This window comes from Mastacembelus armatus, chromosome 5, assembly GCF_900324485.2.
Source record: "Mastacembelus armatus chromosome 5, fMasArm1.2, whole genome shotgun sequence".
In the NCBI taxonomy this organism is placed as follows: Eukaryota; Metazoa; Chordata; class Actinopteri; order Synbranchiformes; family Mastacembelidae; genus Mastacembelus; species Mastacembelus armatus.
This window is the reverse complement of record NC_046637.1, coordinates 21,776,314-21,790,100: the sequence shown is the minus strand read 5'-3', so window position 1 is coordinate 21,790,100 and position 13,787 is coordinate 21,776,314. Positions and strand designations below refer to the sequence as shown.

General features: G+C 40.6%; 1 protein-coding gene and 3 non-coding genes across 5 annotated transcripts; 2 read left to right on the top strand and 2 right to left on the bottom strand.

Moving 5' to 3' along the window:
- The first annotated feature begins 9 nt into the window (after positions 1–9).
- Positions 10–13,026, top strand: LOC113129914 (store-operated calcium entry regulator STIMATE-like). Of its 2 annotated transcripts, XM_026306142.1 has the most exons (10): positions 10–945; positions 2,864–2,912; positions 3,005–3,100; positions 3,242–3,363; positions 3,650–3,762; positions 5,178–5,255; positions 5,480–5,623; positions 7,763–7,870; positions 10,937–11,060; positions 12,534–13,026. In XM_026306142.1, exons 1-10 carry the CDS (start codon positions 720–722, stop codon positions 12,650–12,652), a joined length of 1,179 nt encoding a protein of 392 aa, XP_026161927.1. In that variant the 5' UTR covers positions 10–719; the 3' UTR covers positions 12,653–13,026. The 2 variants fall into 2 exon arrangements, with proteins under 2 accessions (XP_026161927.1, XP_026161925.1); XM_026306140.1 differs by lacking the exons at positions 10–945; positions 2,864–2,912; positions 3,005–3,100; ... (3 more) ...; positions 5,480–5,623; positions 7,763–7,870 and adding an exon at positions 10,642–10,802 and having other exon boundaries at positions 12,534–13,020.
- trnar-acg (transfer RNA arginine (anticodon ACG)) lies at positions 7,446–7,518 on the top strand. Its single transcript has one exon. It is a non-coding gene; the product is annotated as a tRNA-Arg (tRNA).
- On the bottom strand, positions 9,461–9,532 carry trnae-cuc (transfer RNA glutamic acid (anticodon CUC)). The gene has a single exon. It is a non-coding gene; the product is annotated as a tRNA-Glu (tRNA).
- On the bottom strand, positions 11,753–11,824 carry trnae-cuc (transfer RNA glutamic acid (anticodon CUC)). The gene has a single exon. It is a non-coding gene; the product is annotated as a tRNA-Glu (tRNA).
- Positions 13,027–13,787: the final 761 nt, after the last annotated feature.

The following is a 13,787-nucleotide window of genomic DNA, read 5'->3' as shown; positions in this document are numbered from 1 at the left end:
TACGTCTGTCAACATGAGTGGGCACTGCTGGGCAGAGAAGCAGCTGGATGTATCCTTGTCATGAGTCGTAATTGTTCGTATATGTTTTAATACAGACGAGTTGTTTTACAGCAGTTGGAAATCACGAGCGACCACTGTGTGCGTCGTTTTTAGGACGTAAGAAATAAGCTTTACGTCTGCTAGCCCAGCGCTAGCCTCATGGAAGTAAGTAGTTAGCTCGGAGGCTAGCTAGCTAGGTAATGATAGCAACTATGATAGTTGCTGTGTCTTTATTTGTGTCGTTAGGAGCGTTTGCACGCCTCGTTTAGAATAAGCTCCAGCACTGCTTTGTTTGTGTAGCTCCATGACTGAGGGTTAAGGGGCAGAGGAGCCACAGCTGTTTGTTCCGCTGCAGGGAGCGTCTAAAGCAGCTGCCGGTGTTTAGTGTTGCAGCCGCTCAAAGTGGGTCTGAGCTACGTGGTTATTGTCGTAGCTTCTAGTGACCCATGTGACCCACGGGTTTACTTCTAATGACAACACAACTATGGCTCCGTGGATGTTTAAAGCAGGAGGATGAGAGTGAGAGGATGCCACCGTCCTTCACCGAGGACTGTCCTGCTTAACTTACCGATTAGCTGACCGACAACCGCCGCAGAGGACTGGGAAGCCCACACGGTCCCTGTGTGCGAAGCTTCTGCTCTCGGCTTTATCAAACGGGTCTCGTCCAGCTCTTCTGTCCCATGGCTGCTGTTAGCGGAGTCAACATGTTGTCCCAGGTCGGAGATGTGGCACTGGCAGGTCCAGGAGGACTGGGGATACCTGCTTTGTCCTTAACCAACACGTCGGTGTCTTCCAGCCCGACGCCAGGTACCGATAACCGGGGCTGTGAGAGCGGAGCCCTAATGGACTCGTTTGGGATTTTCCTTCAAGGACTTCTCGCCGTGATGGCCTTCAGCACGCTGATGTGTGAGTATGGATAGGGGACTGATGTGGGTCAGGCATCCACCAGCTGCTGATGCATGAGAGCAATTATCCAGAAGCATCATTCCGTCAATCAAATGCAATATTGATCTCTGCTGAGAGGATCACGTCAAACCCAGGACAGAACCAGACAAGCATAGAAAGGCTTTTTGTCACAAACTAAATGCAGGGCTTTCAGTTAATACAGCATCACACACAATACAAGCTTATATGAAGTCAAGATAACAATGACAGAGGAAAGGAGCGTTGTTTATTTATCTTGGTTATTGTTTTAAACATTCAACATTTGTCCTTAGTCTAATTTACTTTGCACCCTGAGGTTTCTGAACTGTTGTCCATCAAGTTCAGAAATGTTTAGTTTCTCCCAAGGAATTATTTTCAGAGTTCCTTTTTCATTCCTGACTGAGGTAGCCCAACTTATATTTATATTTAGATCATCAGGGAAACACTGGCATAGTTACATTCAGCCAGGGTCTGGCTCTGCACTGACAGCTGTGTGACCTAATGAGAGCAGCCTCGCAGCAGTGAGGAATGTTCAGTGTTTTCTAACTTTTTTTTTTTTTTTTTTTCCCCTCCATGCGGCCCTTTGAGTTCATGGAGTAGGCCTCCACCTCAGACTGTGCGCGCATCCCACCCAGCTGCAGCTGCACACAGGGCGTGTTTAGTCTGAAGTCTCACTCATGGTCAGAGCTGAAGCTGAGGTCATAGCTCGCAATAGAACCTGTCCACATGAAAACACAGAAAACCTTCAGTAAATGTTTGGGCGACACTACAGCATTTAGTGTGAGGTTAGAGAGGTGAGATTGTTTGATGATGTAACACTGAAGCTCCCCTGCCATCATGCAGTTCTGTATCATAAGAGTTTAAAGAGTTAAAAGAAGAGGGTAGTCGGGGTGTCATGGAAAACAAGTCGCTATTGTGAAGAACAGCAAGAGCTTTATTTACATTGGACATTTCACTGCCTTTACTGAAGAGCTGTCTTGCATAAAACCTCTCATAGTCCCTTACACACAGGGATTAAATAAAGCGAGGACTTCGAAAAAGCCCATAACTTAGACACCTCAGAAGTGCATACAGATATACGCAGTAGCTGCAGAGTTTGTTTCCTGGGGAACAATGTTTTGCGCACACTAGCATACTGTAGTCCACCTCCATGCAATGTAACGCAGCCAGCTCAGAATGATATTTTTCAGTTTGATCCTGGACAAAGAGCCTAATGTACGTCACCTTTTTTCTACGGTGCACTCTTAACATGGCAGGTTTGATTACTAATCACTGAAGAACTAAACCCTGACCCACGTCTCCCTTTTGGCCATTTTGAAAGAAACATTGTCAGCTTATCAGTAAGCTCATAGTAATGGTGTCAGACTAATCATTTAACAGTAGCGACACATAATATTAGGTCATTTTTAAGTTCTGCTCTGTGCCACTAGTTCTGCTTTCTCTGGGAGCAAAGTGTTTCCTTTTCTCCATGGTCATGGTCATGCAACAATACGCCACCTCCACATAGATTTACTCTGTGTCATTCACTGTCTCACTTTAACACAAATATCTGTTACACAGTTTCCTGTAGTCTCAGTGAGAAGCTTTTTGATGTCTCACTTGTGAGCCTGCTTGTGTGATAGTTTAACTGCTCAAAAGGCACGTGTCAACTCTTCTTTCCAAGTCATGAATATGTCAAGACATGGTTACATTTTCAGTTGAATTAAACAAATAATCTACCATATGATTGCATAATATAAATATAATACTTATAGTATAATCATAATACTTTGACAGCTCACAAAAGGGTTTTAACTAAAACAAAAAAGATTTGGTTTGATTGATTGTCTCTATCTCAGTGTCAGTGATCTGTAATAAAACCCAAACTGTCTGTCTGTGCGGCACATGCTTTCCACCACAGTGAAACGTTTCAGAGAGCCCAAACATGAGAGGAGACCCTGGAGGATCTGGTAAGACAACTGAGCAAGCTTAAATTCATTTCTCTGCAAAATAATCCTGCTAGAGTTCCTCAGAAGCCAATCAACTGGCTGTGTCTCTGTAGGTTCCTGGACACCTCAAAACAGGCCATTGGGATGTTGTTCATCCACTTTGCTAACGTCTACTTGTCAGACCTCACAGAAGAGGATCCCTGTTCACTGTGAGTGAGTCCATATATTGTCATTAAACTGTGACAATTATCAGCCTTTCATACTTGAGGTGTTTAATCCTCATCATTGGATTGTCCAGCAGGAAAGATCTAATTGCAGAATCAAATGACATTGGTGCCTTTCTCTCCCAGATACCTCATTAACTTCCTGTTAGATGCTTCTCTGGGCATGTTGCTGATCTATGCTGGTGTGAGAGCCGTCAGTGCTATTGTAGAGTGGAGGCAGTGGGACTCTCTACGCTTTGGAGAATATGGTGAGGACCATGTGTGCAATTGGTCAAGTGGGAGCTCCATTGTACAACTAAACTATGTCTAATGCCGAATGGAGGGCACTACCTGCTGTCGGCCATGTTTCAGTTATACTTTTTAACATTCCCCATGCTTTCTTTAGCTCCACAAAGAGTTTGTCTATTGCCAAAGCAGTGAAATCCAATGATGACCTATGTTACATATTTGAATACGTAGGCAGTAATCTGATTTGCCCCCCCCCCCCCCCCCCTCTCCCCCCATTTCTGTATGTGTTTGTGTGTATGTGTGTAGGAGAGCCAGTGCAGTGCACAGCGTGGTTGGGCCAGTGTATCCTCTACATCCTCATCATGATGTTTGAGAAAGTCCTCATCATGTTGGTCCTGCTCATCCCCCAGTGGAAAAAGGTCAGAAAAAAAAGAGTAAAGGTTTAAAATAATAGATATATGTGACATTAGTGCCCCCCTTATTTATCTTGCGCATGCACACAAGGACAAACGTGCAATACCAATACTGTCACCCTACCAAGAACAAATTAAGACTTACATCGGTGAGCAGCCTTTTTCTTGTTGATGCAATCTCTAAATCCACCTTTGTCACCTACGCAGGCTGAGTCACAACAGTCTCGTAAAGTCCACTGGGTCTGTATATAATGTCAGTATTCATGTCACAGTTTATGGGACAATCACTCAGGATGGCCAATGTACCCAGATCTACGTTACATTTACATTAAAGTCACCTTTTCTTACATCTCTGTTTCCACTGAATAGACATACTACATATTATTCAGTCCTAACTGAACCGCTTATAAGTAACCACAGTGGAGTTGATATATTTACTGCAAAGATTGACCTTGGGATTTTTTTTTTTAATTTTTGGTTTTTTTTTGGGGGGGGGGTTATTGGTTTATTAAAATTTAAAAAGAACAATTAATCTGAAAATGGTTATATTTTATCTGGTTCTATCAACATGTTTGTTAGACTGCAAGGATACATTTGTATTATGGTAAGTAATGCTAAATGTAACTGTAACTTTTGTTTATTTATAAAAGAAAACTGCACAGAGCCCATTTAGAGTAAAAAAAAAAAAGGGAATTCCCTGACCAGGAATCATACTGGTTTATGGCGGCAAGAACACTGGATCCTACTCACTAGACCACCAGGAATAGCTGTTTTTATTTGTTTGTGAATGTAGTAGTTTTATCAGTATTTCACTCCTGCAGTAATGGTAAATACAAATTTCTGGTGTGACCAGCTTAAACAAAAATTGCATATTAGACAGTTGGTATACAAGGTTAGTTCAATGGTTGAGGACTCTTTTAAATCAGACAGTCTTTGAGAGACCAGAAATCCTGAGTGGAAACTGTCCAATAATTCTTCATGAGACAGACCCCTGATTTCTCACGATAATCTAATTTGTGTATGTAACTATGGATCCCCTATAATATGAGTTACTACTGTATTTGCTATATATTGGAAGAGACATAATGAGCTTTTCCCTGACTGGGAGTTGGGTTCAGGCTGCGGCAGTGAGAGAACTAAATGCTAACCACCAGTGACATATGTTAGTGCTTCTTAAGGCTTGTTCTGTGGAATCTGGCCCTTGACAGCGTGGACAGTTGCTAAAGCGCCTCAGCCTTCCTCTAGTAGTGGTCTTTACCTCATAATAGATGTTAATGGTTAGGTACAGCATCTACAAGTTGGGAAAGGCTTATGTATGTAGCCTGCAGTGCAGATTGAAAGACTAGGTGTGCTGTCTGTGCTGCTGCGTATGCTTATGTCTGTCCCTGTATGTTTGTTTTGTGTGTTTATGGATGTTGTAGCTGGCTCTCCACAACCCCATTAAGAATCCTGACCTGGAACTGGCCATCGTCATGCTCATCGTTCCATTCTTCGTCAACGTAAGTCCGCTATTCCTATGTTTGTTTGTTTTTTGTTTTGTTTTGTTGTGCACTCTGATTTTGTAATATCACACATGTCCTTGTTACTTAAATCATGCCTGTTTGTTCATACCATGGCCATTCCCTTGTGTGTGTAGGAGTGTATAGAAATGTTGCCAGTTTCTGTGAATCGCATTTGTGAACACCATGTGAGGAAACATCACTCACTACAAAATTCTCTTCAGGCCCTCATGTTCTGGGTGGTAGATAATTTTCTAATGAAGAAACACAGGACAAAAGCAAAGTTGGAGGAGAGAGAGGAAGACTCTCGTGGGAACAGCAAGGTGCGCTACAGACGGGCTCTGTCTCATGATGACTCTGAGTCAGAGGTAAGTCTCACTGTGATAATAGGCATGAGACAAGATCACTACCTAACCAGTAAAGCATACCTTGTTGAAGTTGCACACAACCTGTCCTTTCTCTGGCTACCCTGAAGCCCTCTTCTGAGCTTTAGAAATGCTAATTATGACAGACTCACAGCTGTTCCTGGTCTCCAATACTAATGGGATTGACAAATGTATTTGGTACTAATTCATCACACCCTCAGTCTGAAGAGCAGTATGTCCATTAGCTGTTATTATTGTTTAACTAATGGCTCCCAGTTACTTTATTAGCTTGTAAAGAAAATGAGGCCAATGTAGGCCCTCACACTCAAACTGCATGAAGTCACACCAGTCTGGTATTAGAGCATTTTCAAGACCGTTAACCACACTCAGACCAGTCTAATGTTTCACTGCAGTCTACTTTTCTGTGCACATATAGAAACTACTGTTCATGATCCATCATTATTGACCCATAACAAACTGTTGCCTGACCAGGAATAAAACCCAGGCCTGGGTAGTTAGAGGCCGGATCCTAACCTCTAGACCACAGAGACATCTGCCTGTAGTATAGGGATGTCTGGAATCTGCTGCAGTCACAGTGGTTGCAGTACCAGAGTTTGCCTGTAGTGGTGGTAGTGGTGCATATAAACACCAGTAGTGAGCCTGTGAAACTATGGATATCATATCACAGTTAATCTAATTGTTGATCATTTGAAGAAATCACTTTACTGTGCTATTCTGTTGTATGGAAATACACTCCATGTTGCTTGGATCACATTGTGGCATTAATATTCCTGTAGTTCTACACTGTGATATGTTATTTTTATTTCCTTATTTTCTTGGTGGATGTTAAACACAACAAACAAGCCTCTAATGTCCATAAAAACCTCTAAATTGTTTGCAATCCAAGCTGCATGAAGTTATTTGGCCAAGCAGCACTGAATCTTAACCACCATAACTCCAGGATGTCTGGTACTAACAGCAAGGCATGTGCTCCGGTTTTTCACTAAGGTCAGTGGTTTAATTATCACAACCTATCTGGAGTAGTGGTAGTACACTCCGTAACCATCACACTGATTTAAATTAAATGCTTCATCATACAAATGTCAGTCACAGTTTTGGCTTCATCATACTCTTGGGTTCTGGTCCATACTGATATCCTGCAAAAATGGAAAATAAATTTTTCTCACACAGTATTATGCTTTGTTGTGTTTCATATAATCAAACTGATAATAGTAAAACGAAATTCAATGAAGAATACTAAAAGAAAAGTTATTAAAACATGAGAAAACTGTGATACAAAAAGAAGCAGTTATTGAAGTTGGTAATAAATTGTCTCCTCATAATTCAAACATGCTTCACTTGCCTTTTGCCTGCTATTAAACAGGCTGTTAAACATGTGATATTAAGTTTCCTGTGGTTGGTTAATGAGCTGGAAATGAGAAGTATAGGTCAGGCAGAAGTCAAAAGGAAGTAATCCGGTATGCAGGTTTGGGTTTATGACTGCTGTTTTTGTTTTTGACTCTTGGCTGGCTTGGCAGTCTGTTTTGATGTTTGATGCGTCCACTAGTCATCCATGTAGTTGACGTGACTGGGTGATACAGTGACAGTGACAGTTATCCTTTTCTGACAGATGACTTGGGTTTAAGAATCTAATTGCTTGTATTAGTTGTTGTGTAACAGCTTTAAAAAGGTCAAACCAGTGCAGACAAAGATCAGCTTTGTGGTTTGTTTCACTTCCTGCTAGCAGCAGCCCACAGGGAGCATGCTTCCAGTAAAGGATCACACTGTGGGGGATGGGTAGTGCACAAGTAGACTAGTTTTGTGTGGGCCAGTGGCGCAATGGATAACGCGTCTGACTACGGATCAGAAGATTCTAGGTTCGACTCCTGGCTGGCTCGTACTTTTTCCTTTTTTAGTTTATTTTTCTGTTCTCACCTTTTTCAATAAGTATTAATTGTGATTTGTTTTTGTCTAAAATGCTGTAGAAGTTGGTGATCAAATGAATAGTAATGACTGGAATCTATTCACTAAAAACCACGCAGTTTTTTCTTCATTTGTGTGAATCTGTAGTTTACCATGAACTTGTCTCCTGTATATGATTTTTTTCCTAATACTTCTATGTCTCTCTTTCCTGTTTCTTAGATCCTTTTCTCAGCAGATGATGAAATGGATGAATCCGAAGAGGATGATGTTCGTCGGCTCACTGGTCTCAAGACAGTGAAGAAGAAGAAACTTCGCATGGGGATCCCTGTTTGACCTGTGTGCTTACCTCTGCACCACACAGGCTCACATACATTCCCTGTAACTCCACACATTCTGATATCAGCTTTAGGAGTTAACGTGATCTTTTCAAACAGAGGTATACGGTTACAGAATTCCTCTTACTATTGACTTCTGGAGGGCTTCTAGATAAGCTGTCTAACCTGGGATTTGATTTAACACACTGGGAGACTTTTTTGCAGGTACTTGGGATCACTGTTGCATCTTGATGTGTTGTGTTGAAGACACTGGGAAAATTAATTCTATCATGAACAAATATTATACTGCTAATATGAGTGTAATAGGAAACATGTAACACTGGTTTAAACTGGACTTCAGTGTTTACTGTGATACAGTGGCCCAGGATCAGGTTGGCTGGACAAATCTGAAAAGCTAAAGAGAACCAAACATCATGTAAACATTTGATACTCTAATATGTCCTCGAAAGTGATTGTATTCCTGATGTAGATTCCATGTGAACATTGTCCTTTAATTTTCTTGTCAATATACCACCATTGCCTGTGGTGTGTGTGCGTGCGCGTGTGTGCATGTGTGCGTGTGTGTGTGAGAGAGAGAGAGAGTGAGTTACAATGACGTGTCTGAATGAAATGAGTTAGACGTATCTCAGATTTGTTTGAATGACCAGCTCTAACACTTTGCAGCACAGTTACACAATTTACTACTGTATATCTTGTATGTGATGTTACTTGTGTCAGGAGAAGCACATAAATGCTTGCAGTAACCTTCGATTTTCATTTTCAGGTAGCACTGCAATCACCACACTGCACCATCTTTGTATTGTCAGTTCAGCTAGTGTATCTGTAGAGACAAGACCATAGTTTGACTGGGACCTGTTTACTGATGTGTTCTGGCTGTGTGTTCTTTGTCTTTGAATGTCTTTTGTCTCCGTTTAAGTTGTTGGGTTTTTTTTTAATATCATATGCTTTTTTATTTGAGTGTTTTCTAGGCCATGGGTCTTTGTTCCATGGGAACCATTTCTTGCACAATTTTTGCATTTATCACAGCTTCCATCTTTCATTTTGTTTGTGTGTTTGTGTCTGAGTGACTGTTGGGTGTTTTGTTTGTTTTGATTTTGTTTGCATGAAGCAGCATTCAGCAGGTCCTGATGTTAAGAATGTGACATGCATAGACCTCTAAACTGTTAAGTGACTGTGCACCAAACAGTCAAAAGAAAGGGTGTGTGTGTTTCATGTGTGTGCATGCCACTTTATATATACAGTATACCTGTATTAATGAGCTTGTGCTGGGTGCAGAATTTGAGTGGCAGTAAATGGAGGTTATATAAGATACGGTGATCAGGGCCCCGGTGAGGATTTCATTAAAAATGTTTTTGGCATGTTTGCAAGAAGAAGTGACTATACAGTTTAAAAGAGGAAAGTACAAAATAATGCAGCAGTTATGGTGACCTAATATTTTGCAAAATGAGTCAACTTCATAGGTAAGAAGGCAAGTGGTGGAGGTAAGGTGTCATAATTGCTTTTTCAATAAAGGATGTGATATACTACATATAGTCAGTGTTTAATTTTGGAGTGAAATTTTCGATTTTATATTCGGAAAATGTTCCCTGACCGGGAATCGAACCCGGGCCGCGGCGGTGAGAGCGCCGAATCCTAACCACTAGACCACCAGGGAGGGTGCAACAGAGCCTGATTGCTCCAAGTAAGAATAATTCTATAATTCCAAAAGGTCTTGAGTATCGTTACGTTATCACCAGATGCCGCGTTTCACACATAGAAAACGGATTTCGAAGCTGTGCTGTGGTAATAAGAGTCAAGTCTGTGTGGCCAGAAATAGCGTCAGCAATCGTTGTCTTTCGTCAGACGCTCCTAAAAAGACATTGCGTCCAATTTTCCATTTTCAATGTGGATGCTGTGACTTCATCTCCTGACTGACTTTTTCTGTTGCTCTGTCATCCATCCACTAACACGAAGGATGATGTTAAACGCTCAAGTCCAGGTCGTAATATCACACAGTTAAATTAGGAAACACACAAGCACTTGGAAAGGCCCAGTAAGCTTCCACGCATACATTTAGCAGATTCAGCTGGAACAGAAACAGGCATGCTTTGTTTGTTTTGTGTGTGTATGGGTGTCGTAGCTGGCTTTCCACAGTCCGTAAGATTATCTCAGTCCTGCCATATTCAGTGCCAGATGACTGTTTGTATATGAGTGACCAGCTTCCCGATTTGGGCTTTGGTCACTTTAACATGGTGAGTCAGTTTGTCGCACATCATACAATTAACACCTCAAACTCAGATTATGATGTCTAGTTTAATGACTACTTTAGCCCTATTACCTGTTTGTTTGCTTGACTAGAATATGTTATCATCCACCCTATCAAATGTAAACAACATCAACATTTAAGTGTCTTTCTTTCTATGTTTCTTGTGTTGTTGCTTCATACACTGTTTGGAAATGCTGTGTATAGGACATTCTCTTGGGCTTTTAATCATGATGTAGCAATGAACAGGCAAAGTCCCTGCCCCTGGAATTGGGGAGGTGTTGCCAGGTAGTGGACATTTTCAATACCCCTTTGCCACACCAGCTTAAAAAAAAAAAAAGCTGAATCTCTGCTGTGGTTGGCAGGGGGAGAGGAGGCAGAGACACATTTGTGTTGTGCCCTGAATTATCAGCTGTTGGCCTTTGAGCTTATCATAAAAGATGGGAGACCCATTCCAGCTGTACTATCCCTCACGTCACACCTAATAATACACACTGACAACAGGCGGTGTGGGACACGGTGTGGTGGTGGGGGGGCCAGACCAGACTTACTTGGTCTGGACCAGAGCTATATATAACGTCAGGCTCTCTTCAAGACAAAGACACAAACAAACCAGTGAATCTGTCACGCTGGAAAGAGTGTCTGTGGAGCCAACACTCGAACTTTAATCACCATGTCACAGGTGAGTTATGTTATGCCAAATAGGTGGGTTTGATTATGGACCTTCTGACAACCGTCTGACAACGGTGTCAATTTCCCTCTTCACTCTTTAACATTCATGTTTTTCCCTTGCCGTCCTTCATTACTTCTCTCCAGCCAGGCGAGGTGAAAAAGAAGAAGCGTCCCCCAATGAAGGAGGAGGACCTGAAAGGAGCCCGCAGTAAACTGGGACTAAAGGGCGAGGTCAAGAGCAAGACCTATGAGGTCATGGTAGAGTGTGGTGAGTAAAGCCTTTTATTAATGTTGTTAATGCTGTAAAAACATTTCCCCTTTCTATTCGAAATATAATCTTGCTCAGTAGACTTTGCTTCTTAATGAACTACAGTCTTTAAACAGAAGAACTGAACAAAACATTGAATAATATAAAATGGTGTAAAATACTACATTGTTTGGTCTCTTATATAAAATAAATAAATACATAAATGAATGCTGAAACTAACATAAAAATTAATAATTTTTTTTATTATGCAATAAATTGACATTAAATAAATAAGCATTGATGTGATTTATTTTTTTATTATATATGTTTATATTATATTTGGATTGGTAAATTTGGATCATCAGCGCCTATATTGGTACTGAGCTGGGCTCATCTATTAATCATTTTCTTTCCACAGTGCATGATTCTCTTATCCATTTTCTAGTCATCTTAAATAACTTGCAAGGGCCTGAGTAGTGCAACATAAAATAGAAATTCAGCTGTTCAATGAAAGAAAAGAAGAAACAGTGGAACCAAATCAATCAGCATCCCACTTCAAGTCCTGCTATGTTTTCCTTCTATATACATTTATTTATTGTTACTTTCATCATTTGTATCTATATAGATGTCAGAGTACCGTTAGACAGTTCCTGCAGCTTTGAATTGCGTGCGCAATGTATACAGAAAATAATTTGTACAAAAGAATATAAGTGTTCCCTGACCGGGAATCGAACCCGGGCCGCGGCGGTGAGAGCGCCGAATCCTAACCACTAGACCACCAGGGAAGTTGTGTGACTTGTGCGATATCTCGGAACTGTTACATAAGAGCACGTACATCCCAGCTCTCTTTGGGTGAAGGGCAGGGGTACATCCTGTACAGGTCACCAGTCCATCATAGTGACCTATTTATCTATTTATTTTTCACAGTCTTGTTTAGTCTTGTTTGGACTGACCTAGTGCCACAGTATTGCCTTTTAAGTCAACGTTGGTCTAAGTCTAACATTTATCCACTGGCTGAAAACTGAAATGATTAACTGAGACAGGAGGCGTGATGTTCCTGGTAGTGATGCTTCAAAGGTGACATTAAATACGTGATAGCTAACCCTAACCCTGACCCTAACCCTATATGGTCATTGCTAGAATAGCATGTACTCTAGTAAAAAAGATGTGGCCCATTGTTTAATTAAAGAAGTGATATTAATTCCACTTTGACCAGATGATGGTGATAATAAATATAAATATGTAACATATTAAACATGGTCTATAAGTATGTTTTTTAGGCTTATAACACCAACAGAGGACAGTCTGGCTGACTTAAACACTATGCTTCCTGCACAGAAATGAAAATACACTAAATGAAAGAGAAGACCTTGATACAGACATGTTTTGTTCTCACACACTTCTTTCAAAGACACCAGGTGGAAATGTTGTTGTTAGTGCTCTGCTGATTGGAGCATCTGTTTTTCCTAATGATACATCTCTTTTTGTGCATAGAGCGTATGGGCAAAGTGGCTCCATCCGTGTTCAGCGGTGTGAGGACAGGGACAGAGACAGCCATCGAGAAGTCTGCTGCTGCTACAGCTCCCGGAGCTGGTAGTGTGTTCAGCAAGTGACACACTGAAAGACAAAATAAAAACCAAAGGATCACACTGGAGTCTTTAAGCTTCTGACTCAGCAGTCCTACTGCACAGGATTGATTACCAAGTATTGTTTTATCTTCTTTTTTTTTTTAACTCAGACGTTACTGGGATTTAAGAGAGATAAATGGGATGGTTTTGTGGTACTACTGTGTGTTGACATTAGTGCTACATTAACAGCCACTGCACTTTGCAATTTGCACAGTGCATCACATTTGGAGAATGGCTTAAGTATTGATTATGGTATCTGGTGGGCTGTAATTCAGTGTTGACAAAAAATTTCAGCTGTATTTGTTCTTTTTTTTTACCTGAACATTTTTCCTAAATAAAATTTTTTTCCCATACTCAAATGTAATACCTTTTTATTTGTTGGTACAAAAAAAAATTAGAAGAAAATGTTTGATTGTCTGATTTAATAGTAGCTGAACATCAATTTCTGACTTTATAGCATGGTTAGCATTATAATTTTAAATCTATATTCATTGCTCAGTGCTCAGTAAATAAATTAAAAAAACTCCAGGTTCGCTAATAATGTTTCATTGTAATTTAAGGCTACTATAACCTTTATTTTTATATTAACAATGGAAAAAATTACTACACATATGTTAAAGGAGTCACTGGAAGTGACAAACCTAAACAATTTATCACCCAAAAGTTTAGTGTCTCACCTTTCATTGCTTTGGTTATCATGTCATTTCCGTCATATTGTGGTGGAGATCAAAAACATATAATAATATAACAATAATAGGCAAATTTACTTTGGAAGACATTTTATAGTCTAGTTTATTTGTGCAGCCCAGTATGTAGCCAGTGCTCTGATTCATGCCTGCTGGCCTGATCTAGTGCTCACTAGCTTTATTTGCTGAAAACATACAAGAGAGCCTTTCTGATTTCTTACAGTGATTCACTGTTTGCTCCAAATGTGCACTGATGTAAATAAACATCAAGTAAAGCGGCATGAACTGCTGGGTGAAAGAATGCAGCAAAATAGGAAGAACAGTGAAACAGTGAAATGAGGCAAACTGATCTATCAACCAACAGATGAATGATTCATAAACTAATAAACTAATAGTTTGACGTCTTTTATCTGGTCTTTATTCAAAAGCCTTAT

What these genes read in the sequence shown, in the direction of transcription:
- LOC113129914 (XM_026306142.1), top strand. Translation starts at nt 720, where the DNA reads ATGGCTGCTGTTAGCGGAGTCAACATGTTGTCCCAGGTCGGAGATGTG. An exon ending in AACTTCGCATGGGGATCCCT is followed by an intron (nt 7,871 to 10,936) that starts GTTTGACCTGTG and finishes ACTTCTCTCCAG; the next exon opens with CCAGGCGAGGTGAAAAAGAA. An exon ending in TGAGGTCATGGTAGAGTGTG is followed by an intron (nt 11,061 to 12,533) that starts GTGAGTAAAGCC and finishes TTTTGTGCATAG; the next exon opens with AGCGTATGGGCAAAGTGGCT.